The sequence below is a fragment of the Lathamus discolor genome, chromosome 9, assembly GCF_037157495.1.
Source record: "Lathamus discolor isolate bLatDis1 chromosome 9, bLatDis1.hap1, whole genome shotgun sequence".
NCBI classification, from domain to species: domain Eukaryota; kingdom Metazoa; phylum Chordata; class Aves; order Psittaciformes; family Psittacidae; genus Lathamus; species Lathamus discolor.
In genome coordinates this window covers 7,411,696-7,439,393 of record NC_088892.1, presented here as the reverse complement: position 1 = coordinate 7,439,393, position 27,698 = coordinate 7,411,696, and the positions used below count along the sequence as shown (strand labels likewise).

Here is a 27,698-nt window from a genome sequence, read left to right as displayed (position 1 = left end):
CAAAGAGCCGAACCCAAATCTACTTTAACCTCTTAAAATCTTTATTTTTTAATATTTTTTTAACTTTTTTTTTAATTAGCACATGCATAAAGTGTCAACAGTTTGGGATTAAGATGACATTGTCTGAACAAATGTAGTTACAAGCGGCGCTTTGGATCGATCCAGGTTTCCTCTCTACACTGTACAGAAGAAAGCTCGTGTGGCAACCGACGTAGTCCCTACCTTTCCATCATCGTGTCACGACAGGCAGAACCCACAACACTGGGGAGAAATACACTTGTTCACACGTAGCAACTGGGTACGGTAGATAGATACAAGCAGCAACATCTACTCACCTATTGACTAAGTGCACATGGTTAAAAGATCCCATTAGACAGTGAACATCTTTTTTAATGTCAACTATATAATACTGGAAACCAAGTTATGGCCTGTGGTGGGTGACCCTCCCTTGGGAGAGCTGCCCATCTCCTGTCAGCTGCTTCTATCAAATGGCAAGTCAAAGGAAATACAGGTAATGCTTCTCCTGGTATTAAAACTGAGCCTTTTGCAGGAGCATTGGGGCAGCCCCACTGATGCTGAGCATCCCGGGAAGACAACCACAATGTGCCACTGGGATGGTGCCTCCCTGTCCCTACCCCTGCAGAGCTGGAGCCAACCTCTATAAAGAGCAGCCCCAGCCCTGGCTCCAGGCTGTGTGTGATTGAATTGACCAGTGCCAAAAGGGGAGAAAACAGCTTCTGAAATGCTCGGCTCAAGCTGGCTGCTCACTGATGCTCTGGTTTAGGAGGGTTGGTTGCTCCAGTGCTCCGGGAGGTCTCCCTAGTTCAGAGCTGCTGAGTTTGGGTTGTGCAGAGGGGGCTTCGGGTGTCTGAGGTGCTTCCAGCCCAGCCTGGGCAAGCCTTGATCCCTGGGCTGCTGGCCACAGGGCACAGGAGATGATCCTCACCTTCAATGTCCCCCAAAATAACACTCCTGCAGCGCCTGGCTTGTGCTCCTGCTCACTCTGAAGGTGATGGAAACCTGGCAGCGAGATGGCTCCTGGGAGGAGAAAGGCTCTCCAGCCTTTCATCCTGTGTGCACGTCCCACAGCAAAGTGGTGACAGGGTTTGTCCCCATGCCACCACGTCCTCCTGGGGCCTGTCCCCATACCAAAGCTGCATCTGCACCTGGAGACATGTGGTTGCTGGAGCCAGGTTTCCTTGGGTTGGCCAAGATCGGAGTAAATGATGCTCCCAAAACTATCCCTGCGCAGCTGCGGGGTAACAACCCACGCACAAGGAAGGAGGAATCCCAGTGGATACCTTGGGGTCTGGGCAGGTCCAGGTTTCCATCCAGGTGAGGACAGGCTGAGCATCAGCAGTGCTTGGAAATGCTCTGCCCTCCCTCAGCCCCGTGAAGCCCCGTGTTCCTTGGCCATGCAGTGGGGACCTCCAGGAAAGGCACTTGTGTCAGTAAGGAGCTGCCACACCATCGTGGCCCCACTGCTGTCCTGACCGGGGAGCACTGGACCTGAGCCCCATGTGTGACACAGCACAGCTGAAAGCAAAGTGCCAGCAATGCTTCAGCATCAACCCAAACTCCTGCCGGGGTTATCCTGTTCCAGATTCCCCCACATGAGTCAAGCAGCCCCAGGATGAACCAGGTCTTTTATGATGAGGAGCCATCAGCCCTGAAACACTCCTAAAAATGTATTTTGGAGAAAAAGACTTCTTTTTTTTTGGTGGGGATTTTCTTTCCTTTTTCTAACTGCTCTGATCTGAGATGAAAGGCACCACAAAGAGAGGCCCCATTCATGGGAAACTGGCCAGAGCTAAAGGTAGACCTGAAACATCTCCGTATAAAAAGGACTTTGGTGGTGTTTGATGCCCGTAACAGTAGGATTTTTGGAGACCTGTCAGGACTGTGCCAAAGATGTGCCAGTGGGACATCAGCAGCTCCTCAGCCTGCATCGCAGTAACATCAGCAGGCTCAAAGTCCACTTTGTTTCTAATAAGATTCTTATGGTTGGTTTTCTCATGGCAAGAAGATGCTTTCTATGGAGTAACTGTTCCCAGCTGAGGCATCAGCGATGCACAAGCATTGGTAATAGGTGAAAATCAATCGGATTTGAAACATTTGAGCTGGGGTGGGTCCTTCAGGGACAAAAGTACCTCCCATGGCAAGAGGAGACTTATTTCCTTCTTGCACTTGTGGGCTGGTGTGCTGCTTCCTCTGGTTTTAAACACTGGTGTCTTAAGAGCTGCTTTTCGGAAGTGGTCATGGTGATAACTGCTCCGTTTCTTGGTGGCTACCTGGGAGGAGAGGCTGGGTCTGACTCCCCTTGAGGTCCAATGGAAGGAGACAGAACAGATTGTTCCTTCTGGACATCACATGTAAGCTGTTCGGTTGGTTTAGTTTGGGGGGTGGGTTGTTGGGTTTGGATTCCTCAGCTGTGCTACCCCAAATCAAGGGGTGACTTGAATTGTTCACCTTACTGTACCAGCATAGTTCACACGCTGCGCTCTGTGGGCCATGAATGGTCTGGAGGAGCAGGCTGCTTGAACTGCTGCCTTCTGACTGTTGTAACACAGCAATATCAGCTGCACAGCCTGGTTTTTGGAGGTTAGTCCACATCCTTCTGCCTTTAATCTTTAATCTTAACCTTTAATCTGCAATTTATTTTATCAGTATTGTATTTGAGGGTCAACACCAACACCAGAAAAGGGGCAACAAAGCTAAGGGAGCACAAGCCAGGCTGCCTTGGCCAACTCCTGGATGGTGCTCTTTGGGATCATCCTATTGTTTTCCTCCCACACTGCTTGTGGGCACGATATTGAAGGCTTTGGGGCAAGCCCCTCACTCAAGTTCTTGACTATGGTTTTTCCTTCCCACCCAAGCCAAATGTAGGCACAATTCTTACCTGGAGAAAGTGGAGCTTGAGACAGTGGTCCTGGAAAACCTGGGGTTTGTTAAAGGAAGATCAGATTCACAAAAAAAACACTCTTTGACCCCAAAAGATTGAAATCCTTCAAAGTCTAGGTTTGCATGTAAGTGCCTGAAGGAGGAAAGACACTATGAGCTTAGATGCTATCGCATGAATTGCACGGGCAGCTCCAAGTGTTGGCAGGTAGCTGCAATGGTGTGGCTGGGCATGTTTCCTATGGCATGCGTGGTCATCCCAGAGGAGCAGAGCTGTGTGAGGATTGGGAAAGGCGCATCCTGAGGGCATGGTGACCCTTTCAGAGACAAAACCAGCGTTTCTTGGCACTCCTGTACTTTGCTCAGGCACTTCTGCATGGGGGCAGTGATGGGGTAGGGGAACCCCACTGCTGCCATCAGTGGGGGATGTGGATGTGGCGCTGGTTGTGGGGTCACCTAAGGAAAGGACAACAGTCCTCAAGGTGCTGCTGCCCTGTTGAGGGTAAATTCATGGGTGAGTGAGCATTTGAGGCTTCTAAAGTGCAGTGCAGGTTATATGGTCTTTGCTGTAAACTGTGAACTCCTCAGGACAGAGTCCTTGCCCTTTTAACCTGGAAAGTGACTTGTGAGCTGAGAAATCCTCACCCCTACATAACTACTACTACTACAGGAGAACAGGAATCATGGTGAAAGGAAGGGCTTTTGTTGCCCTTGCCAGCACCCCATGATGGGGAGTGCTTCCTGCACTTCCCCCAGTCCATCCACAAGGAAACAGCACAGTGCTCCTGCCAGCCGTACACCTCTGGAAAACACTCCTCAAAATACCACCTCAGCTGCTACAGCCTGCATCCCTCCAAGTGGAACTTCCACTTATCATTAAAGCTGAGGTGTTAATCTGGGCTTTGTTCCCAACAGAGTCTGCAAAGCTTCCATTCAGGCCGTTGGGAGACTTGAAAAGGAGATAGGGATGGAAAAGTTACTGGGAGGAAACTGGAGGGCTCCGATGGGAATGGAACTGTCTGGGGAAGCCATGTTCAGCCTTGCGTTTGGCACCAGAGTAAAACCTTCCCAAGATAAAACAGCTGCAGAAGCAGGAGCTCTCACAGGGTGAGATGATTGCTCCTCTCTAGGACTCTATCCAGGATGGAAAGTTAGAAACTACCAATCCCTTCTTCCTTCAGGACACGGATAATCAAAGAGCCACCAGTGTCAGCAGCAGTGGTCACTCAAAGTCAGGAAGACTCTGAGGGTGCAAAGTCAGGACATGAACACTGCCAGACTTCCACCAACCTTCATGGAACTTGCTCAAGACTCAGACTTCCCACCTGATGTAGCCTTCACAGGCAACGATCAGTGTACCATGGGCATGGTGGTCCCATTAGGCTCTTTCTCAGCCATATCAGAGACGTCCAAGAGGTTCCTGATGGACCTTGAGGACTATAGCGCTCCAAGCAGAACCAAACTGGCATATTTACTCTTGTGCTGACTCTGGCCCAATTAATTGGTAGGCACACAGAATCTACTTCACCCCCTTGGCAATCGTATTTATTATTTTTAATCTATGCCCATCATTTGGCAAGTAGGAGAAAGCGGATTAGAATGGGAAGAAAAACTCTTGGGACACCAGTTGGGCTCATTAAACGTTTGGCACTCTGGTTATCTGTTGGCAATGAAATGCCACTGCTATATTTTAATGTGGAATATGATACCTTAATGTACAGGAGAGCCTCCTCAGCCCAGTTCTGGTGCACTTGAGAGAGGAGCAATTCAATCGTCTGCGACCTGGATTGTTATTTTTAATGGCTGCCAAGCTAGATAAAATATTTAAGTATTCACTTTTATATCAGCCCACATGAGGATTTGAGCCTTCCAGGTTGTGTAACACAGCCTGGCCTACTTTTGGAAGAGTCTATGGAAATAGGCACATATGTACAGAATAGAGTACACAGCATATGGGTCAGCCAGCCAGTGTTAATTACTGTGGCACAACCAGGTCCAGCACAGCTAGCCCAGACCAACCAAGGAGTCTGTGTCCCTTGTGATGGACTTCGTAGGTCACCTGGGCAAAAAATAGATGAATGTACCTAAAATAGAGGTGGTCATCCTCAAATGTGGCTGAGTCCCTCAGGCAAAGGCACTGAGGATGGTGGCCTGGCAGCAGAGCTGACCTTGCAGGAATGGCTGTATTATGAGACTGGGGCTCTGTGCCACCATGTGCTTGCCTGCCTCGTGGTGCTGCTAGAAGGGAGCTGGGAAGAGCAAGGTGCACCATGATCAGGCTAGAAATGGTTGTCTACAGCCCACACTCACTACGCAAGTTATTTCTCCACCAGCTACACAAGAAACCTGACCAGTGTGCTCTGATGTAGACATCTTACTGGGGAAAGGCTACCTGCAGATCAGCCCCCAACCCTGGTATTAAGAGTGCTTCAGTGGAGCTGAGGCAGTTCAGATCCCTGGAAGAGCTGGATCATGATGTCTTCAAGGAATAGGCAATGCTGGGAGGTTATGGTCCTACTTCGGAGTTGAGTGTGTGAAACGGGCTTGTGCCATCGGGCTGGGAATTTCATTAAGTGGGATACAAACATGGGGATGTGCTGGGATGTCCAGGGATGGTGTAAGAACACAAAGGTGTGAGGAAATGGGGTGACCTTTGCCGCCTTCACAGGGCAGGCTTGAGTTACATGATTGTCAAGTGCTCTGCCATGCACTGGCATCGACCCTGATGGGCTGACTGTCTGCTGCCAACCCCAAGCACAGCAAAGTCACTGTGAGGTGACAGGGAAGTGGGGGGCTACAGCACGTGGCACACACAAAGCAACTAGTGCATGAAAAGAAGGAGGCAGTCTCCTGTGGGCACTCGCCTCCTCTCCAGTTTCCACCAGGATCAGTTCAGCATCACGTTACTGGGATGAGCCAGCCCCTTGCCTGGCTCTATGTGCTGGTGGGGCTCCTTGGCCCTGCCCAAGTCCTAGCTGGGTCCCTGCAGCCAACTCTGCAGCCCTTCAACCACTGTCACAGGTAACAGAAGCTCCAACAGCCCTCTGCTATTCCCTCTCCCACAAAGGATTATTGCTCTTCCCGAGTGATCCAAACAAACCCCGTTTCTCTTCACACACAAACATGTCTTGTGATTGCACCTATATTAATAACGCTCCACAATAAATGCCACCAGGTGGCTGCTTCAGTGCTGCTCTGAATCTTTACAAGACTTTCTTGTGACCTTGCTCCAGGCCAAATCCCAGCTGCATTCCCAAGGAAAGGCTGTCACAGGGGCTCTGTGCCTGGACAGAGGTGCCAGGCTTTGGCCAAAGCTTTTGCAGCGAGTTCTCTTGCATCTCAGAGGGTTAATATCGGAAATGAGAGGTGTAGGTGAGTGCCAAGCATCAGGAATCTCCCGGTCACCTGCAGTACACTGTCTCCATGCCTTGGCTGGTCAGCCCTGTTTCCCTGTGTTTTGCAGATGAGCTCTTCTATGCATCCTATTGCTCTGCTCCTCCCTGCCTGCAGTGGGAGATCAGTGAAACGGGAGGCATGGAACCTCCCAGCAGGCTGATGTGGGAACTGGGATTGATCCCCACAGCTAATCCTACGCTGTTAGGTCTTCCTCTTGCTGGGAGAAGCTGCCCTTGACAGGTGGAGGAGGAGAAGTGCCTGAGCAGCTTAAATGGTGCTGCTGAGATAGGGAATTCTGGGGTTAAATCCAAGGATTTTGTTTGGAGTTCCTGCTCCAGCAATCAGCCCTGATGAAGCCAAGAGGAGCTTACTCTAACTAAAAGGGGGGGCAAACCCGGGATGATTGGGGTATCATTCGCACTCGCATTTTTCAGGGTGAATGTAAGGATTGGCCTTTGGGTCCCAGCCGTATCCTCCCACCTCCTTTAGCAGTGTGGTTGCTTCCAGATAGTCAAAATACTACTTCTAGAGCCATCACCCTCATGGCTACTGGGCCAGGAAAGTGGGCTCAGAGCCCGGTTTCTCCCCAGAAGAGACGCAACGTGGAGGCTCTGTTTAACCCCATGCAGGGACTCGTGGTATATGGGAACACAAGAGAGAACCTTGAGACACCAGGATGGGCAAGTCCTGGCTGGTCCTGGCCCATTTTCTGCTGGTGGGGAACCTCCCCCTGCTCTATTCCACACTGTGATATGTTCAGTATTCCCACCCCTTTGCTCTGCCTGCCTCTGCCTCCCCTTTTCGTAGCTGTTTGAAAAGCCTTGAATGAATCATGCTCTATTTTGACAAGCAAAGTAGTATTTTCAGTGCCATGCTGAGGGGCCAGCTCTCCAGGGTCCCCCATCAGTGCCCAGCGGTGAGGTAAGGGATTGGGCAGGATCAGGTCAGTGGGAATTAGTGCTTGGATCTGAGCTGATCCCAATTGTACAGGTGCAGTTTCTGGCGCTGCAAAGTGCAAGTTGAGAGTTTACCTAAAAGCAGCATTTTGCCTATTTAGTTTTTCCCCAAATAATACTGAAATGGTGCAGCGCTAAGGCCAAGGAGAGCTGGGCTTGAGGAAGCTCCCTGGACACCTCTGCTCCCTTGCCAGCAGCCCCTTTTCCCCTGAGGACATCACACATTGCACCTTTCCAAGCCTAGACAAGTGCTGTGTTTCCCTGCCAGCTGCACAAGCCTTGCCTTCACCCTTTTCTCCCCGAAAAGTAGTCCTAAAGGATGGAAACAGGCTCAGGTCACCAGTGCCTTTGTCTTCTCCAGGGAGCAACAGGACAATGGTGACCATTCCTATATGAAATGTGGTAAAGTATTGGAACAGGTTGCCCAGAGAGATGGTGGATGCCCCATCCCTGGAGACACTCAAGGCCAGGCTGGATGTGGTTCTGGGCAACCTGATCTAGTTGGAGATGTCCCTGCTCACTGCAGGGGGTTGGATGAGATGAGCTTTGAGGGGCCCTTCCAACCCAAGCTATTCTATAACTGAATGATCCCATGGGGAAGGAGGCTCCTGCCCACACGCAGCCTGTGGAGCTGCCAGATCCTGCAAATGCAGGCAGCAGAGCATCCCCAAACCCAGTGCTTGGCCACCCCTGTGCACCCATGGTGGCACCAGCTGTGCAAACAGGCTTCTTCTCCAGGAGCTTCCCATTAACACATTTGATGTCTAGCTGACAAAGCACTACTGCCTCTGGGTTTCCCTTCTCTAGCAAAGCACACTCAGGGCTGGTCTCTCATCTTGCTCCAGGTGTAAACCTGAAGTAATCCCATTTAATCCTGCCTTCAGAGCAGTCATTAAACGCGAAGGTGCTGCTAATTTCAGGTCTCACTGCCTCCGAGGTGTATCCTACCAGTGCTGCTGCTGCCCGAAGGGTTTTTGACATAGTGTAAAAGCAAAGCTCCGGAATGAGCGGGGCTGCCCGCGCTTGTTGGCATCGAGGTTGGGGAAGGTGCCTGCACACCCCTGGTACGGAGCTGGGATGCTCCGTGCCCGCCCAGCCCCGGGGCCCCTCAGTCTGACCACTCGTTATCATCCAGCTCCGAGTCGTCGTCGGACTCGCTGTACTCCACCGCGATCCGGCGGGACAGGATCGTCGCCACGTCGTTGCCCACCGGCTCCTTTTTGGCCTCTTGCTCCCATTGCTCCTGGACTTTCCGGAGTTGGATTCCTGAGGTAGGAAAGGGGGAGAAGGCTTTAGGGGCAACGTGGCCAGCACCCATGGATGCACCCGATGTGTGGCATCCCACCAGCTGAAAGTATTGGCTGAAATGAGATGGCTGCAGCCCCCTTGCAGGAAGATGCACAGGATTATCAAGCTATATGCGATAACGTGGTGCATGAGATTATAAGGCTACATAACGGAGCAAAGCTCCTCCTCTGCTTCCACTTGACCTGAAGAGGCTGAACTTTCTTGAAGGTTAAATCCACAGCTCAACCTGTGGGAATTGCAGGGAAATGGGAAAGACCCTGGAGCACATCTGCTGCAACACGGAAGGAGGCCACACACGCAAAAGCTTTGAGACATCCCTGTGGAGCTCCACACCACCTCTGATGATGGGTTTCCCCCAGCTCCCTCCAAGCCCCTGCACTGCATTTCTTTCCCTCCCCAGGTCCTATCTGGATGCCACCATCTTCACACATCACCTTGCACCCCACCACCCCCCCCAACCCTATACCAAGAGGTATTTTGCCACCATGTGGCAGCACTGGGGACCTGTCCCCCCCTTCCTGCTGCTGCCTCCACTCACCCCTGCGGATGGCCGCCAGCAGGTCGCTCCGGGCGTCGCTCATGGGCATCAGCGGGATCTGCGGCTTCCGAGGCTCCACGGCGGGAGCCGGTGGCGATGCCGAGTGCGCCGGCGAGGCGGCAATAGCGGGGGGCCCCGGCGGCGGCGGTGGGGGTGCCACCGGGGGTCCCATGGGGCCGGCCTGCGGCGGGGAAGCGGAGTAGGGCCCGGGGGGCACCGGGGGGGGTGAGGGTGCGTAGGACGGGGGGCCGGCGGAGCCGGGGGCCAGCGCGGGGGGAGCCGAGATGGGGCTGTCGAAGGCGGTCTGTGCCGAGGGGATGACGGGCGGCGGGGGCGGCGGGGCGGGCGGCACGAAGTACTCTGCCATGGGCACCGGCTGCGGGCTGCAACGGGAGTAAAGCCATGTCAGTGGGACAAGAATGACGGCACCCATCACCCATCCCGGGCACCCGACTGGCTCTGCTGTGGCTTGGTTTGCTCTGGACCCTCATGTAAGCTCTGTCCCAGAGTCATGGAGGTGGGGGGCTCTGCTGGTGGGGTGGGCAATAGGGCATGCAGTGGGAAAATGGTCCCCTCCATCCACCTTGTTGCCTCATCTGGGATGACGTTACCTCAGAATTGCTCCTGACTGATGTGGCCGTGGGTCTCACTGGTGGGTTTGGCTGCAGAGGGGGGCTCTCCCTGCTACACCAGCCCACCAATGGGTGGTCAACCCCTCACCAAGCCCCCCTTCCCCTGGGCATCCCTCTCCATGAGAGAAGAGCAGGCTGAAGCCCTACCCGTACTCCTTGACTAGGTGAGGTCTCGGCCCGTTGAGGATGGCCTCGGGGGGCTGCGGCACATGGGGCTGCTGGAGCCGGTTGAGGCTGTTCTGCCGGCTGCCCGCCGACGGGCGGTAGACGTGCTCCTGGGGGGGGGCAGCCACCAGCACCCCCTCCTTGTGCTCCACTGGGGCCTGGTGGGACGCTGGTGCCAGGAGCTGTGCCGGGTGGTTGGGGCTCGCTGGGTACGAGTGGTCGGCTGCATCCGATACGTAAGATCTATGGCACAGGAAAACCCAACTGTTGTATTCCTGGGAAGGGGGGGGGGGGGGGGAGCGGAGGGGAGGGGGGGTTCAGGAGGATGTGGATTTTTTAGGAGTATTTTGGGGTTGAGACAGCAAAGCAAGAAATGGGCACAAAATAGAGATGTGCAATAGCAGAGATAGCGGAGGGGAGGAGAACACCAACACAGTCTCTTCCCTTAGCTGCTGAATGGAAAGTGCTCCTACTTTATCCCATCACCAAGGCTGCTCCTGAGGTCCTGGTTGCGACCCTGAAGGCACCAGCTGCCTCTGAGCTACCACGGATGTATGGTTTACCATCCCAACCCTCCTACAGGCAACGCGTTCCCCCAAAGACAGAGAAAAGCAAAGGAGAGGCGGTGAGCTAAACGTGCAGTAGGTAAAACCTGCCTATTATCTGGGGACAGTGATCCTTCCGATGACGCCATGTGATAGGGGGATGGTGAGAACCTGTTATCGGGCCGGAACTCTTTATCATACGCCATCATGTTCCACTCCAGGCGCCGGTTGCGGGCTTTCCTCACTTTCTTCACCTCCCGGGTGGAGTCTTCCACCAGCCGCTGCTCCTGGGGGCACACACAAGCCACGGCTCCATCTCAGCCCAGCCCCTCCATGATCACCACCCAGCACCATGAGATGTGCCCCCCGCAATGGGCTGGAGCACAGGGGATGCACCACGAAGGTGATTGTCCCCCCAGGTCCTGCGGCACCTCCCTGCCAAGGATCCCCACCTGCCCCTTACCTTCTGCCTGCGCTTCTCCTTTCTCTTATCTTCTGTTGCCTGCAACATTTTCTCCTTCCATAAGTTGAAGAAGTAGGAGGGGTCGGTGTAGAATTTGAGGCCATCCTTTTTGTCATCCCTGGTGGGTTGGGAGAGTGGGTTATCAGCCATAGGAGCACACCCCCCTCCCCTTGAGCACGGTGGGGTGGTACGAGCACAGTCATAAGCTGTTCCCCCACCACGAATATGTCCAATACAACAGTCACTATCTGCGGTACCACTGCATCCCAACCACCCTACACCATGGGGATGGTGGCACAGCAACTGGAGAAAACAGCCTCTCAGCCCTTTCTGAGCAGCAAATGGGGTGCAACCCTGGTGTCTCTCCTGGAAAGGACCTCCAGGACCCTTTTGATCCCCCCAGGGAGTGATGCATTGGCCTCCCTACCTGTAGGGTGTGAGGATGTTGAGCGGTGGGGGCTTGTCGCAGCGCTGGTACATCTCCATTACCGGGTTGGGGATGGAGTTGCGAGACACAACCTGTTGGTTCTGCACTGTGGAGCTCTTGAAGGCTTTCCTCATGTTGATGTCCTGCAGTGAAACTGGAGGCACAAGAAGAAGAGAGGATACAGGGGTGGCCTCAGCCCCATGAACCTGGGGCTAGTCTGGCCCTGAGCACACAGCCACCACCCCAAAACAGCCCCAGCCCCTCACCTTCCTCCACCGTGGAGTCCAGCTGTGTCACCTTGATGACCAGCAGGTCCACCCTCTCCTGCAGTGAGTTCATCCTCATGTAGAAGCTGTTGGCCTCGTTGAACAGCTCTCCGAAGATGTCCTCTGCGTGCCTGCCTGGCAGAGGGCAGTGCGCACACGTCAGGCAGCAGTGGCTGGCAGGCAGCTCTCGCCCTGCCCATCCCTGCACCTCACACCTCCCTCACTGGCTCCATGGGGCTCCCTCCCCAGCCACGGTTTTTGGGAGCTGAGCCTCATTCTCTCCCAGACCTGGCAAAGTGTTGCACGAAGGGAGGTGCGCACAAACCACCCACCCTGCTCCTGCCCCTTCCTCTGCGCACGAGCATCCTTTTCAGTGACAGTGGTACCCATGGGAGGCACTAAATCATCACTCTCTGTGCCACAAAAGGCCTTTGAATCTACCAGGACAGATGCACCCAAAAAACCGCCATCACACAACATGACCTGTGGAAACCCAGTCCTGAAGGTGGAAAACCAGTGGGGAGAATGCTACAGCAGGGAGAAACTGTCATTTGTCTCACTTTAGCAGTTATTTCCCTGCAGCGCTCGGTGTTATGATAACTCTTCATTAGGGCTGTGACTATCACAGGACCGAGCAGGGCACGTGGCAGAGCACTGCTGACATCTGCAGGCTACAGCACCCATCCCATCTCATCCCCCATCCCATTTCATGCCCCAGCCCAGCCCAGCACCTCGAGGTTTCCTCCAAAGCCATGTATAAAATGGCTCCTGGGATCAAGGCACTTCTGGAATCCTCTCAGCCTGTCACCCGACTCAAACGTTTATATTTGATTCCCTTTTCCCCTGGATGAGGGAGCCATGGGTGCTGCTCATGTGAGCGCCCATGCTTCCCGTGCTTCCAGCAGCTCCCTAAAGACAGGGTTTATTATTCCCTAAAGACAGGGTTTATTTTTCTGGGAGTATTTTAGAGAAGAATCTAGTTCTGGAGGAGGGGGAAATCAGAGGGGAAGCCCTGAAAAGCCTGTGCTTCTTTCTCTATTTTAAGTCAATACTCAGCAGTGAAATAGGTTGCCCCTATTAAATCTGCACACTGGTGTGTGCAGTGCTCTCATCCTCCCCTTTTCTGCTGAAACCAGTCCCAGCATAGGAAGACAGATGAGGATTTAGACCTTTTATAGAGACCTCTCTTTCACACAAAGCTCTAAGATCAAAAAGAATAGGTTGGGGTTTTTTAATCTTCACCTGACCCTCCTGTTTCAGGCCAACTCCAGAAGCAAGAGGCTCACAAAGGCTTTTTGTCCCCCACTGCACAGATCAACTATGGGTGGAAAACGGGTCTTAAAAATGTCATCAAGTCCCCATTTGGGCTTGACCCTGGGCATCCTCCTTTTTTAATTAGCTGGATAATTCCCACTGAATTCAGCGTGGTTGCAGCCCGCATGGCTCTCACATAGCCCCATTTCTCTGTGATTGGAACTGGACCAAGCAATTGTGGTGTCCCATCAGGATCCCACCATCCCACGCCAAGGTTGCTGTGCTGTGACTTACTGAGGCTGCCCAGCTGCTTGATGATGGCAGCCAGCGTGCTGTTGGTGACACATTCCAGCTCACTCGTCACCCCCTCGGGAAGAGCCCCCCGGCACAGGTGCCGGGGTTCGATATTCCTCTTCACCAGCGGCATGCTGCCGGCGAGCCCTCACGCCTCTCCTGGGCAAAGAGAGAACAAGAAATACGCAGCTTTTACCATTTGTCTGTTTTTATCCCCCTTCCCTCTGCTCTCTGCCCAGGACACTCATCCTGCCCGCACTGGTACACAGCAAGGGCAGCCCATGCAGTGGCATCAGGGCTTTTCCAAGCAGGGGATGCTCTGTGGGTGCAAACCGGTGAGCACACGGACGCCAGGATGGAGGTGAGGACCCTACCCTTGTGCTCCACTGCCAAGCCGCTGTACCCATGGCCCACGGCCCCTCCTGGAGCTGTGCACAAACCAGAAGCAAACCCCCATGTGCTGCAGCCCTGAAAAGCCTCATCCAACGCAAACAGTAGACAGAAGCGAGCGAGCGCTTGTAATGCCATTACTTCCAGCTCAGCACAAAGCTCTCCAGGGTTTTATTTGTGCACACACCACACCGAGGCAAGCTGCCGTGGCCAGCTCTCTGTAGCACCCTACATGCCCCCTGCTCCACACCATCCTTGCCTGAACTGGGGATGGTTCATTTTCTATGGGGCTTGAGGAGATGTAGGGAGATGCCTGCACCCAGCAGTCCCATCTCCAGTGAGAGCACCTCTGGGAGCTGGCAAGGAAGGAGGATAATGGGCACAGTGGGGTAGAAGGGGGTGCTGGGGGCAGGTCACCCCACTGATGTAAAGGGCAAGTGGTGTGAAACAGGCTGAGAAAGGAGCACAGAAAGGGGCATTTATTTATCATGGTGGTGTCTCCTAGGGTGCTGCAGGCTGGGACTGGGATATGGACAGGCACAAAGCACACAGGCTTGCACAAGGTGGTCTTATGTGACACGAGTGCATCAGGCCTCAGATCCACCCCTAATGCAAAGACAAACTGACGGCTTCAGCATTGAAATCACCAGGAATTGGATCCGGGGCCGGTAAGGACCGGAGGGCACAAACAGCGAGGTGAATCCCCCCATTTCACCCCCCCATCCACCCCATCCTTCACAAACGCCCGCTCTGCTTTGGCAGCGAAGGAAACCCAGCTCCCGAGCAGCGCCGTTAATAGCTGGGAGCGGAGCAGCCGGGCACAGCAATCCCAACCATGAACGGAGCCAGAAATCTGCAGAGTTCACATTTTTTGGCCCCGGCAGCGTTCGACAGAACAGTTTCCCATTGATGGCACCCGCCAGCGCTCCCGTCCCCCCACCAGCACCGCCAGCTCCTTTGCAGTTTTCAAATGCAAATGCAAGCTCCCTCCATGAACGGAGTCCAAAACTTGTTTCTAAATCATTCATATCGAGCTTCCCAAAGGGCTGATTGTGCTCCCGGATCTGTACGTGCAGGGGGTGAATGGTTGGGCTCCGCTCTGCCCCAGGGCAGTCAGGGCACCCTGGGAAGGACCCCAGCCCTGAACCCTCCTTAGAGCCAACCGTGTGTCCTCCGGCGCTTCCCAAAGTCACTGCACATGCGTGGGGAGCTGGTGCTGCTCCTGGCTCCCAAAAAATCCTAGAGGCTTCTCCCAGCCGGGTGTATTTTGGCTGAGAAAACTGTGATGGAGTTTGCAGGGGAGGCTTCGGATGTTGCTGATGGATGTTTGCTCTGGATACACACAGCTCCTCTTCGCAGGCACCCCCTTAACCCTACTTGGGCTTATAAAGAGAAGAGCAACCTTGGCAGCCTCACCCCAGGCTCACTTCGAGATGGTTTCATGTATCACCCCAAAGTCTGCACTCAGAGGCTGAGCCCCAGCATGTGTCCATGGAGCAGTGGCTGCAGGGACCGGAGGGTGCAGGGCAGAGCAGTTAATGAGCTGCCTGGGCCCAGCAATTAGAAGCAGGGAACAAAGAGCCATTCTCAGCATCCGCCTGGGACAGGGCCACTGGCACCGGGGCTTTTTGTGCCGCGTATGGGGCCTGGGAGGAATCAGCCTCCAGCCCTCATGGGGACCACAGAAGGGAATGAAGCAAAGAAGGATCTGAGGTCTGATACTTCCCAGCAAGGGCAGCCTTGAAGAGGGGCAGAGGGCGGGGACGTGGTCTGATAACAGCATTTGAAACCATGCCACAGGAGAGCATCCTGGAGAAGAAAGGTCCCTTTAATCTCCCCCCCCAAAAGCACTAACAAGACTCAGAGCTTGCAGCAGAAGAAACCAAGGAGTTAGGCACACACATATTTAGGCCAGGGTAGCCAGGACAGGCACCTTTTCAGTTGCTGGGTTTAACCTCCCCAGTTAACGGCTCATATTCCAAACACGGACAGAGGCCAAGAGCGATTCATGATTTCTTCCACACACGTGGCCATACCAGACCCGACCTCAGTGCTCAGCACCAGGGGCCATCACTAACACACCATGTGCACCAGGTTTAGCAGCAACCACTATGGCACCCCCAGTACAGCCCGGCCTGGCAATGCTCCAGTAAAGCCACATCTGGGCAGCTGCAGGACCAAATTACCATCTTCCCACAGGCACTATTAGCCCTTGATGGCCCTGAGCAGCCTCACCTGGGACCCACATCCCCACCCATGGGCCAGGAGTTTATTTAAGCTCAGCTGGGGGTGCTAGTCCTGCCCTCAAGGATGCTCCAGCCTTGCTCCTGGTCAGACCTTGCTGGGTATCACCCCTGCAAGCAGCTCTTGCCCCAGGTAGGTACCTCAGGTGGGTGCTGGCAGGGGTTTGGTGCAAGGTGTCTGAGCCATTGGCTGGGTTCTGCTGTGAGATGCCTGCTGTGGCACCAAGGGTGTGGAAAGGAGTTCCTAAAATCCTCCCTTGGGATAATGTCCACCCTTGCTGGCCATGGATGCCTTTAGGCGGGGACGAAGCCTTCCCCTCCTGCTCTCCTCTCTGATTGCAGCTCAGGAGAGGTACCAGCCCCTGAGGGCTCGGGTCTTTCTTTCCTTTCTAGCTGAGGGTGCATTAGGAGATGCAGCAGATGGCTCTGAGGCAATGGGGAGATTCCAGCTGCAGCTGCCCAGCACAGCCCCTCTCATCCCACCCTTCTGCTGCTTTGGCATAATGGTGCAAGCCCCCATGATATTCCATCTTCAGAGCCCCACTCAGGTTTAGGTGCCTCTAGGGGCTTTTCCAGCCATAGACAGCAAGGTTAGCTTCTCTTTATTCATTTCTCATGGATAGTCCCAGTTTCTCTAGGTGCTTCCTGGGTGTGGGATTCACAGATACAACCTCAACCAACTGCAGTGGTCTGAGCCTTCTCATTTCCATGCACATCTCTGCGACATTGTTGTAGCATGAGCATCTCTTCTGCTGGGCCTGGGAACATCAGCCAGGTTCTAGTGTTGCTCCCATGGACTTCAAATCCATGAGGTTTTGTTATCTCCTCAGTGGAAGTGCGGAGCAATCAGAGGGGTAATGCCAGTGTCAGGCTGCAGGAGGAGGAAAACGAGAGCTGCACACCCAGCAGGAATTTCTTGGAGGTGGAAGGCAGGAATGGGATCAGCTGGGAGCTTCCCAGGAGCTGCTGCCATGGCGCAGGCACACTGTAGGGGCTCCCCCATCACTCAGCTTCTCTCCCTGACTATTGAACAGGTCAATAACTCTAGGTCTTGTAGTACTGGGAAACACTGCAGGTGAAAGGCAGTGGTGACAGCTCAGCTGTCGGACCAAGGACACATTTGATGATGATGGTAACTGGAAAGTGCCCACTTCTCCACATCCAACCCACTGCTGCCCAAGCAAAGATTAGCTTAGATACCCAGGCAGGGGAGATGAGACAAGGAATGAGCTTTATCTTCTGCCCTAAGAAGCTGATTTCTCCCATGGAACAATCAGCAAATTGACAGCAGCATCCCAAACCCTGGAGCAGTCTCTGCTTTCCCAGGCCATGCAGGGGGAGAGAACAGGAGGGATGGAGCTCAGTGCTGCCCTGGACCATGACTGCCAGCCCCAGGTCCCTGCAGATCAGACTGGCAGTGTGATCTGCAGATGCCAGCTTACAGGTGACCCCTACACCTGGCTCCTTCCAGATGTCATCCTTCATCTCTGCAGACATCTCATCTGGCAGCTTAAGTCGTTGGGGTCCATGAGGGGCAGGCAAGCAGCTCTTGTTTTGTCAGAGGGTCCAAAAGATTTGAGGTTTATGTCCAGCCGTTGCTCCTTATATTCTTTGCAGTAGCTCTTCATATACATAACTGTCTCCTTGCCTTCACTCTGCCCCCAGACCCCCTTGCCTTCTCCCACTGAGACAGAGCTGTGACTTGCAAAGCCAAGCTGGATTCCTGTGCTGGGGTTCAAAGTGGCCTAAAGGATCATGCATGCTCTGGGTGGCCCTGCAAGGAGGGACAGGCTGGGTGACAACAGGCTTCTCATGCTGCCTATTCCCCATGACAGATGTTTGGTTTGTGCCTACCTGCAGCTCAGCCTCAGTGTCCTGCTTCATACTGCATGAGAGAGCAGAGGGATGATGCTCTGCTGCCATCCTCCTTCATGGGGCCAGGGTGAAACAGAAGGCAGTTTGGGGTTTGTTATCTACTGCTGGGTGTTTCCTGCAGGAGAAACCTGGATTGGGAATGGAGCCATGGCAGTAATGAGTGGAGCTGGGCTGGGGAGGATGATCAGCCATTGAGGTATACTTTGTGTGAGGGTACTGAAGCACAGCGCACACCCACATGGATGGTGTATGAAGCAGCAGCTGAGCTTGTATGAGATGGCCAAAAGAAACCTAATTCACCATGTGTCAGGTGGCCAGCCCTGAGCCTGGATCTGGGGAGGACATGGGTAAGGGTGCAGTGAGCACAGCCATCTAAAGACTGGGAGCTCAGCTCTGGGCCAAGCTTTGGGGACAGTCCCTTTGCTCCACCCTTGCAATCAAAGCTCTTGCCCAAACTGGGCTCCCCAGGGTGCTGCTGAGCACTGAGGATCAGACAGTGCCAGGAACTGGAGGGTTTTGCAAGGGAGCAAAAGCTTTGGTTGGATGCCAGGGGCCCAAATAGTGCAGAAACCAAAGGGGTATGTTGAAAAATCCATTATCCTTGAACAGAAGACAAAAGAGGCTACCAATTGATATTGAAACAACAAGAAGGGTCAGATCTCACAATGCCTGTTCAGGACCGCAACCTGTGTTTCAGTGCAGGTACCCTGGCAATGGCAAGGTACAGAAGGGCTGCGGGCATAGGAGGGAGAAGGAGACACAAGGCAGTCCTGAAATATTGAGAAGAGGGGGAAAAAGCCAACTCTGGAGTCAGGAAAAGGACAAGAGGCAGAGGTGACACTCAGCTGGGCTTGTAGGTGCCTGAAGGAGCCTGTCCTGTGGAGCCTGGCAGAGCAGATCTGGTATGAGAGGGCTGGGAAGGGTCTCTGGGGTGTGCAGTGTTTCCGAGCAGACAGAGGTAAGTGGTAGCTGCAAAAGCAGCAGCAGCCCTTTGAGCTGTTGGCTTGTGGAGCTCTGCCCCAGAGCGCGCTGGAAGTCGGTGCAGGAGGGTTCAAAGAGCAACAGGACAGACCTGCAGGGTCACCAGCAGCTACATAATGGTTGAGGGGCAACCTCTGCCTCAGGTGAACCTAAATTCCTGCTTCTCAGCCTCACATGCTTGGCCACTGTGGACCACGAGCAGCCTCAGGAGGGAAAGCAGAGTTTGTAGCCTAAAGGGGCCGAAGCTTTGGTGCCTCAGGAAAATATCAACCAGCAGAAACTGCAGGTGGCTCTTTGCAATGCGGAGAAAGCTCCTTGCTAGAGCTGGACCAGATCTGCTGATTTACTTCACTCAAAATGGAGCGTGATCTGCACCACAAGGACTCGTTGCTCTAATTTATGAAATGCATCTGCGACCACCTTTTAATCTGTTGCTAGTCCAAATGGGTGAATGCTACCACTGTGACAAATGTCCCTGCTTTGTGCGAAGCCGATCATCACTCCAGAGCTATTGTCCAAAGGTGAAATGTATTAAAACTGGCTGGATCTCCAGCATTCCCCTTGCTTAAAATAAACCAGAGGGCAGATCTTCAGTGGGAGTAAATTCTCATTGAGCTGAGGCTGATGGGCATGGGAGAAGCAACACCACCTCCTGGACCTCTCCGCACCCGGGTGTCCACCTTTACATGTGGTCTGGGGCCATGGAAAGCATCCCAGCCCCATCCCAAGTGAGAAGGATTAGCACGTCTTATGTCAAAGCATTGGATGGCGAAATGCCTTTGGGACTGAAAAGCCCCCAGATGTGGGATGCTGTTTCTGGTCCCCCATCTGCAGGGTAAGCTGAGGCTGTGGACTCACAGTTGAGAGGTCTCAGCCCTGATCCTGGTGGCACAGAGGAATATTTGCTGTTGGCCAAGAACAGATTGGGGCTGAGCTGCAGCAGCAGGGGAAGGGTCAGGCCCTCCAGCCAAAGGGAGGAGGGAGCTGGGTCTCCGGCTGGCCCTGGGGCAGAGCTGCATCACTGCTGGGCTGGGACTGCACCAGTGACCTGTGTCCCATAGGAAGGCACACCACCCACCCCGCAGCAGCACCTCTCCTCCAGTCCATCTGCAGCTCTCCTCCCCTGCTAACTCAGCTAAAGGCAGCTCTACCACAACTAACAACTGCCAGGAGGCTTCAGCGAGCAAACACTTCACAGCAAAGTGCAACATAACGTTAAAGCACAGCTAAAAATATTCCTAAAGAGTTTTATTAGTAAATGCCACAGTAGCTTTTCCCCCCCCTCCCTTTCTACTGCAGAACGTTTCAGCTCTAGGAACAGCACTTGACTAAATTGCCTCTAAATCACAAACGCCTCTGAAGGCTGGGCTCTGCAACACCAACCTTCAACAGAAGCCTGCTTAGGAGGATGCCATAAATGCAACGGCCTCGTTACCTTGGGGTTAGTATAAAAAGCTCATCCTGCTGCTGGTTGGGTTTAAAACAAGCAGGCTCCTTGCACTGTTTATCTAAATGATGCTTCTTTACAGGTTTGCGGGTAGCAAACAGTGTGATTTGGCACATGGGTTTTCAGATACTTGTTTTCCTTAGGTTTTAGTTGATGTGTGGTTTCATTTCTCAGTGATGCTCATGGAGCCAAGGGCCACTTCACCAGGTCCTTCCCATCCCATAGAAGCTGCAGCCAGCCCCAGCCCCACAGCCCCCTTTTGTCTCTGCTTTGGATACAAACAAAATCCATGCAAACGCAATGCCCCAATATGCTGAAGGGAGAAAAGGGTGATAAAGGGGTGCATAAAACTACGTGTGATCCTCCTCCATCATCCTCTGGTGGCTCTGTGTGTGGCTCCTGTGCTGAGGCTGCCTGGGAGCAGCAATGCCTGCCTCGATCTCCAGAGGAGGAGTCAGGGGATGGGGCGGTGGGAACAGCGGCACAGCTCCCGGCTGTGTTTTGGCTGGAAGAGATCCCTGCTGACCCGGGAATCATGTGTTGGTTTTCATGACTCTCTATCACCAAAGGAAAACCCTCAATGACATTTCTCTCCCTTTTGTGCTCAGCTCATTAACAGAAGGACCCCTCTTGCTCGCTGGTGGTTTGTGTGACCAGGATGCTGCTGAACAAACCACCCTTATTCTCCCCAGTACAGAAGGAGCTTTGATAAACCCAGGAAACCCTCAGCAAGCAGTGAGGGTCCTTCTGGAAAGCCGGCTCTCACTGCCTTCGGGAACAGCCACAGGACCGGCGTCTCCAGCCAGAGAGCTGGCATCTCCAGCCAGCTCAAATGTGATTCCCTCAGGGCTGTGCTATGTGCTCGGGTGGTCCCTTCCCAGAGGGTGCCTTTTGGGATGAGCAGCTCTGCAAAAAGAAAAAGCATTCCTGCCTGGTTTATTTTAACACTTTGGGCTCGAGGGCTGTTATTCGTAACTTGTCAGGATCTTGGCATCCGCAGCTGATTTGTCATCCACCATAAAATGGAGGATGAGCATCTTTGGTTCAGAAGTGGGCCAAGGGAGATGATAGCTCAAAGCAAAATACGCTTCATCTCGAGTTTTCTCTGTGGGCTTCAGCTCCTGGGGGAAGGAGCGGACATTTGGGGTCTAAGTTGCATCACAGGCATCATGTGTAAGAGCCCTTAGCGTGCTCTGCATTTGTGACAGAAGAGCACAGTGCACGTTAACCTCCTAGCTGCCAGATGAAGTTTTGCCTGGCTGATGCCCTCTTCAACCTCTCCTCATTGCCAAGCTGTTCAACCTGCCATGGGGATGCTACTGAGATACACAAATGCTGTTATTATATTTTTATATATATATATACATATAAATGAATCTAGCAACCTCTCTAAAGCCCAGGCAATGAGATGCAGCAACTGAGGGGTGTGCCTTGGCATGCTGAAGTTTGGAGATGAATTATTAATTCTGCCATTGCTGATCTGCCCATAGCTCTGTGCTCCCTCCCTTCAGCTCGTATCCGGCACTCTATCCGGCCCCTGGCTGCTCTCTGCCAGGCAGCCGCAAACAAAGCAGCCACAAACTACACTAAAAAGCATCTTAATCCATAGGTATTTTATCGTGCTGACACCACCACAAGGCAGCAAGAACTCGAGTTTGAAGCCATAGAATTAAAGCTCTCTGCAAGTAGCTGAATCATGGAGGATGGAGGCCCCAGCTCGGCGCTCTTTAGGGGGTGTGTGCCTGCCTGCAGCCTGCTTGTGGGGCTGCTGGAGGGGCTCCAAACCCCAGGGAGGGCCCTAGGTTAGGAGGTTCCATGCATGGCAGTTGCCATCAGGCTTCTGCCCTGCTTGGCCTTGTCCCCTCTGCTTTCCCAGGCTCACACCATGCTACAGCCCCTCCATGCCCCCCACATTCCCCAGCCAGGGGGTGATGAGCCCTACCCTATGCTGGCTATAGGTGCCTCTCGCTGCACACCGGCTTATCTTCCACGATGATGTAAAAATGAAAAGCAACGGTGGATCCTCCCTCCCCACGATGCAAGGAGGTAAAGTGATGTGCCACCCCCAATGCAAGGGTGCAAAGGAGCCAGGTACCCCACTCTACATGCAGGAATGCAAAGTGAAAGCGCCCACACACACATGCAAAGGTCCAAAGAGGCCCAGAGCACCATGATGTAAATGTGCTAAGTAATCTGGGGGCTCCCCTGCATAAAAAGGTGCAAAGCAGCCTGACTCTCTCGGTTCCATGCAAAGAATCATCCTCCCCCCCCCCTCCCTCCCATGAATAGGTGTGAAGTGACAGGCACTCTCCACTCACGGATGCAAAGAAGCTCGGACAGCCCCCTCCTAATGCAAGGCTGCAAAGGGACATGCACACACACCATGAGCGATGCAAAGCTATGAGGGACACCCCTCCAACCCACGGATGCAAAGCGGCCCGGACCCCCCATGCGGGGATGCAGAGTGGAGATCTCCCCATCCATTAAAGGATGCAGAGCGCTGGGGGATCCCCTCCATGCACGGATGCTCCCCCCCTAAAGGATGCAAACCCAAGGGGGACCCCAATAAAGAGGCTGCCAAAGGACGATACCCCCCTTGCAACTCACAAATGGGGGTACCCCTGCTTTCCCCGCGCCGCGTCATTCCCACATCCCTCCCCGCTCACCTCCGCCGGCTTCGGGGGTTCGGGGGGGGGGGGGGTCCCTCCCTCCGCGGCTGCCCCCGGGGCTGCGCAGGGATGCGGCGGCGGCAGCCGCGCTCCCGCTGCGCGCCCCTCCGCGCCGCTCCGCAGTGCGCGCACGGCGCATGTGCCCGCTCCGCCGCCTCCGCCCCGCTCCGCCCCGCTCCGCTTCCCAGCACGGTGGAGCCCCGGGGCCGTTCCGGTCCCAGCGCCCCGGGCCCGGCCGTGCGGACCCCGCTGCCTGCCCTGCGCCACCCGTCCGGGGGTTTCCGGGCTGGCTCGGCAGCGGCATTGGGAATGACTCGCTCAGGGGCTGGGACTGCGGGAAAACCGCACGGCTCTGCCCGCGCCGGCTGCGGGTCCGTGACAGGGATGCCAGCGGAGCCAGGGCGGGCTCTGCTGACCCTTTACCCACTCCCCAATCCCCTGGTGACCCCTACCCACCCTCGGACCCCTGGTGACCCTCTGCCCCTTCCTCAGACCCTTGGTGACCCCCTTCCACATACCGTTGGTAAACCCCTATCCCATCCTCAAACTCTTGATGATTCCCCACCACCTCTTCAGACCCCACAGTGACCCCCTCCCTAAGCCCTGGTGATCACCTATCCCCCTCCCAAGCCCCTGGTGAGGCCCCGCTCCCAAACAGCCCGTTGCTGTAATTCCAGCCGCTACTAGAGGGCAGAGCGAGCCCGGCGAGGAGCTGGGATGTGGGAATCCGTGTCTGCTTCCCCCTGAGTCGTACGGGGGAGAGGGAGAACTTCAGCAGAGCGAGGGATGCTGTGACACGGTTTGAGGCTTGGAGTAGGATGATTCACGCTTTGATTTTTTCCCATGGAGCGCTCCAAGGCTGGATTAAGCCGTGTTTGCAAAGAGGGTACCGCTGAGCTCCCTGCTCCCCGGCACATCAGGCTGCTGCACCTTGGATCCTGAGCACTGCTGTAGCCATTCCTGGTCCTCATCAAAGACAGAAACCAAGAATGGATGCATGGCATGGACATCTCAAAAGGGACAGCTGATATACACGCTAGGCTGGACCTAGGGTCTGACACAAGGCTATGTCCCATCCCTGTTCCTGTCTCTTTTGCAGGCTGCAGTGTAAGGGCAGCTATGACATGCCTGGGGGTACTCAGGCAGGTTTGCAGCCATGGGTGTCCTCATGGGTCCTCCTCAAGTGGCTATAGCCACTTGGCTGCTCAGACTGGCTGCTTCAGATTCAGCCTGGACTGCCTTGTCTGGCTGTGCTGTCCCCATGCTGGTACATGAGCTGGTGCTAGCAGAGGTAAAAGTGTTCCCTGAACCTAACAGAGCCAGAAGTGCAGCTGGTCAGGGTGAGACAGGCTGATGCTCCTTCCAGGACCAGCACAACCTTCATCAGCACCTTGTCACAGAGACAGGGATTCAGAGGACTCACCATTGGCCAGGAGGTGTGAGCATCCCCTTTGCCATGGGTGATGCATCCGAGGTGTGAGCTGAAGCCATCAGTCACACCCAGACCATACCTGGAGCAGCTCTGGGATTTGTTGTGCTGCAGGAGCAGGTCAGCACATTGTGAAACCACAAATTGATGGGTGTCACAACCATCTTGGTCCTCTGCCCCAGGGGCCCCTGATACTATAGAGGCCTTTTCACCTGGATTTAGATGCTTGAATGCACTAAAAAATGATCCAAATCCTTCCTTTATGGAGAAATTCAGTGGATAATGCATGAGCTGGTCTCAAGCATCCCATGACAACCCACAACAGCAGCTACTTTCCTCTGTGATCCCAGCCCTAGTCCTGGATCTGCACTCCAGGAAAGAAGGTGATTTACAGGGAATACTAATCACTGTTGGTTTGTTCTTTTCCAGATGTGGACAAGCGTAGTGCAACCTCTGGCATGTGCGATGGCGGGGAGGGCACTAACACAGCAGGCAGCTATGTGTGCACATGTCCATGTGGTTTCATGATCAGCCCTGATGGATCACGCTGCATTGGTAAGATGCTAAATAGATCTAAGGACCACAGATACAGGGAGAGATCCCATGCTGAACCCCAAAGGGGAAGATTTGCAAATCACTATCTGGTGATCACCAGGTTTGTAGATCAGAGGGCACATTGCTTCTGCAATAGCTGGGAAATGCTCTTTTCCATCTGCTGTCCCTCACGTGCCTGTTCTGGTCACAAGCTTTGGTGCTGTTACATAGAATCGTAGAATAGTTAGGGTTGAAAAGGACCTTAAAATCATCCAGTTCCAACCCCCCTGCCATGGGCAGGGACACCTCACACTAAACCATGGCACCCAAGGCTCTGTCCAACCTGGCCTTGAGCACCATCAGGGACGGAGCATTCACAGCTTCCCTGGGCAACCCATTCCAGTGCCTCACCACCCTCACAGTAAAGAACTTCCTTCTTATATCCAATCTAAACTGTCCCTGTTTAAGTTTTAACCCATTACCCCTTGTCCTGTCACTACAGCACCTAATGAAGAGTCCCTCCCCAGCGTCCCTATAGGCCCCCTTTAGGTACTGGAAGGCTGCTATGAGGTCCCCATGCAGCCTTCTCTTCTCCAGGCTGAACAGCCCCAACTTCCTCAGCCTGTCTTCATACGGGAGGTGCTCCAGCCCGTGATCATCCTCATGGCCTCCTCTGCACTTGTTCCAGCAGTTCCATGTCCTTTTTATGCTGAGGACACCAGAACTGCACACAATGCTCCAGGTGAGGTCTCACAAGAGCAGAGCAGAGGGGCAGGATCACCTCCTTCGCCCTGCTGGTCACGCTCCTTTGGATGCAGCCCAGGATACGGTTGGTTTCTGGGCTGTGAGCGCACACTGCAGCCGGCTCATGCTCATTTTCTCATTGACCAACACCCCCAAGTCCTTCTCCGCAGGGCTGCTCTGAATCTCTTCTCTGCCCAACCTGTAGCTGTGCCTGGGATTGCTCCAACCCAGGTGTAGGACCTTGCACTCGGCATGGTTGAACTTCATAAGGTTGGCATCATCCCACCTCACAAGCGTGTCAAGGTCCCTCTGGATGGCATCCCTTCCCTCCAGCGTATCAACCGAACCACGCAGCTTGGTGTCATCGGCAAACTTGCTGAGGGCGCACTCAATCCCACTGTCCATGTCAGTGACAAAGATGTTGAACAAGACCGGTCCCAACACTGATCCCTGAAGGACACCACTCGTTACTGGTCTCCAGCTGGACACTGAGCCATTGACCACAACTCTTTGTGTGCAGCCATCCAGCCAGTTCTTTATCCACTGAGTGTCCATCCATCAAATTGATGTCTCTCCAATTTAGAGACAAGGATGTTGTGTGGGACAGTGTTGAACGCTTTGCGCAAGTCCAGGTAGATGAAGTCAACTGCTCTGCTCCTGTCCATCAGTTCTGTAAGGAAGTGATGTACATCAGGAGCCCCTGGACCCTCTCCTGCACTGCTTGTGCGCTCACAGCCCTGCACATGCCCAAGCTTGGAGGGCACAGTCAAGAGAACAGGCAGCATGCCCGGGGTGCTCCATGCAGCTTGGCCATCTGGTCCACACATGGCAGGGTTGGGCAGGGAAAGGCAGTGCGCTCCTCCTGATAGAGGGAGAGCCAGGGAGCATCAGCCATGCTCCTGCATACAGGGGGCCTTTGCTGTCTTACTGCAGCTTCACATGGTGGCCAGGCCATGTGCTTGAGGACACGCTGGCAGACAGTCTGTCCCTGGGAGGTCCTTGCAGATCTTCTCTGCCTCTTTAGCAACTCTGCAGATTAGGAACTTCTCTTTCCATGCCCTCCGCAGAGCTGTGGGAAGGGATGCTTTGTGCCTGGTATCTCTGCTGTTTCCAGGGTTGCTGCAGCATGGTTTGGGTAACGTGCAGGCAGGCAGCAGCACCCTCAGAGCTGAGCAGCACCTCCAGCCCAGGACCAGCCCCTGCCCAGGCTCTTCCCAGCTCTGTGTACACCAGGTGTAGGTTTATTACCTAGTACTTTTTCCTGTCTCACTTGCAGGCTGAGTCTTAGACCAGTGGTGCACTCCTGCTTGATCTCAGCTGCACGAACCAGCTGCACTGATACTCCTCTGCTCCCAGAGCTGTTAGCCCTGGAGATGTTCGTGCTGGCTTTGCTATGGGCCATGGGGCAGGAGCAGGCAGCTCTCCTGGCCATTCAGCTGTGAAGATGCCCCAGGCTTGCTGCGAACCTCATGCCATTCTGGAGCCGGGATGTGTTCCCCACCTCCAAACTCAGGAGCTGATGGGGAATTAGCTCTGTCCCTGGATGAACTGCGCAGTTATCAGTTCCTACCAGTAATTAAGGTACCGCAGGAACAACTTATGCTGGGAGCACATCCACAAACTTCTTTGCTAGCAATGTCAAGTAGGTAGCACCTACTTGGATAGCTCCCACAATAGTGGCACTGGGGATGCTGACACTGGCGTAAGCACCGAGCCCCAAACCCCACAACTCCAACCCTCCATCACACTCAGCTCAGCAAACCAAGCTCTGTGCATCCAGAGTCGGATGACAGGAGGCTGCCAAAACCTGGCTGCTCTATGGTTTGGGGCACAGACCCTCAGCCAGCACAGGAGGAGGTGCTGGTGCTGTGCTGCTGCCGCACGCGCCCGCCTCCCGAGCAGGCTGCTGCAAGGGGTGAGGTAATCCTGGGTAATTCCTGACTTCCATGGAAATGCCTCGGGGCCGCGATGATTATCGCTGTAATTAGCCTCTCTGATTTTTCTTGGTGTTCTATAAAATATTAATTTACAGCTGGATCCTTGCCTCCTTTGTGCGCCGGTTTGAGCTCTTCCCGTCAGCAAAGCATCTCTGGCACCTCTCGCCGAGGTCCTGTGGGGTTACACAGCAGAGCCAGCGCGGCCGCTGGTGGCCGGACTGTGGCTGGGATTGGTGCCTCCAGACAGAAGCTTCCACTTTCCTGCAGGAACATGCCCTTGAAGCTCCTATTTCAAAGGAAAGACACA

At 54.2% G+C, this 27,698-nt stretch overlaps 1 protein-coding gene and 1 long non-coding RNA gene across 2 annotated transcripts; one reads left to right on the top strand and one right to left on the bottom strand.

Annotated features, from left to right (window-relative positions):
• Nucleotides 1–23: 23 nt before the first annotated feature.
• On the bottom strand, nucleotides 24–17,742 carry LOC136019426 (actin-binding protein WASF3-like). Its single transcript, XM_065689607.1, has 9 exons — nucleotides 17,630–17,742; nucleotides 13,143–13,301; nucleotides 11,595–11,729; nucleotides 11,329–11,482; nucleotides 10,902–11,019; nucleotides 10,550–10,725; nucleotides 9,876–10,136; nucleotides 9,097–9,479; nucleotides 24–8,516 (listed from the first exon to the last, which is right to left on the bottom strand). Exons 2-9 carry the CDS (start codon nucleotides 13,273–13,275, stop codon nucleotides 8,359–8,361), a joined length of 1,518 nt encoding a protein of 505 aa, XP_065545679.1. The 5' UTR covers nucleotides 13,276–13,301; nucleotides 17,630–17,742; the 3' UTR covers nucleotides 24–8,358.
• LOC136019427 (uncharacterized) lies at nucleotides 15,841–21,805 on the top strand. Its single transcript, XR_010614870.1, has 3 exons — nucleotides 15,841–15,908; nucleotides 18,348–20,072; nucleotides 20,687–21,805. It is a non-coding gene; the product is annotated as an uncharacterized LOC136019427 (long non-coding RNA).
• The last annotated feature ends 5,893 nt before the right edge of the window (nucleotides 21,806–27,698 follow it).

Coding starts and splice junctions, on each gene's coding strand:
- LOC136019426 (XM_065689607.1), bottom strand. CDS start 13,275: ATGCCGCTGGTGAAGAGGAATATCGAACCCCGGCACCTGTGCCGGGGG. Junction 10,137..10,549: donor TCACTGTCCCCAGATAATAG/GCAGGTTTTACC, acceptor CCTGTGCCATAG/ATCTTACGTATCGGATGCAG. Junction 9,480..9,875: donor CACCTAGTCAAGGAGTACGG/GTAGGGCTTCAG, acceptor CTCCCGTTGCAG/CCCGCAGCCGGTGCCCATGG.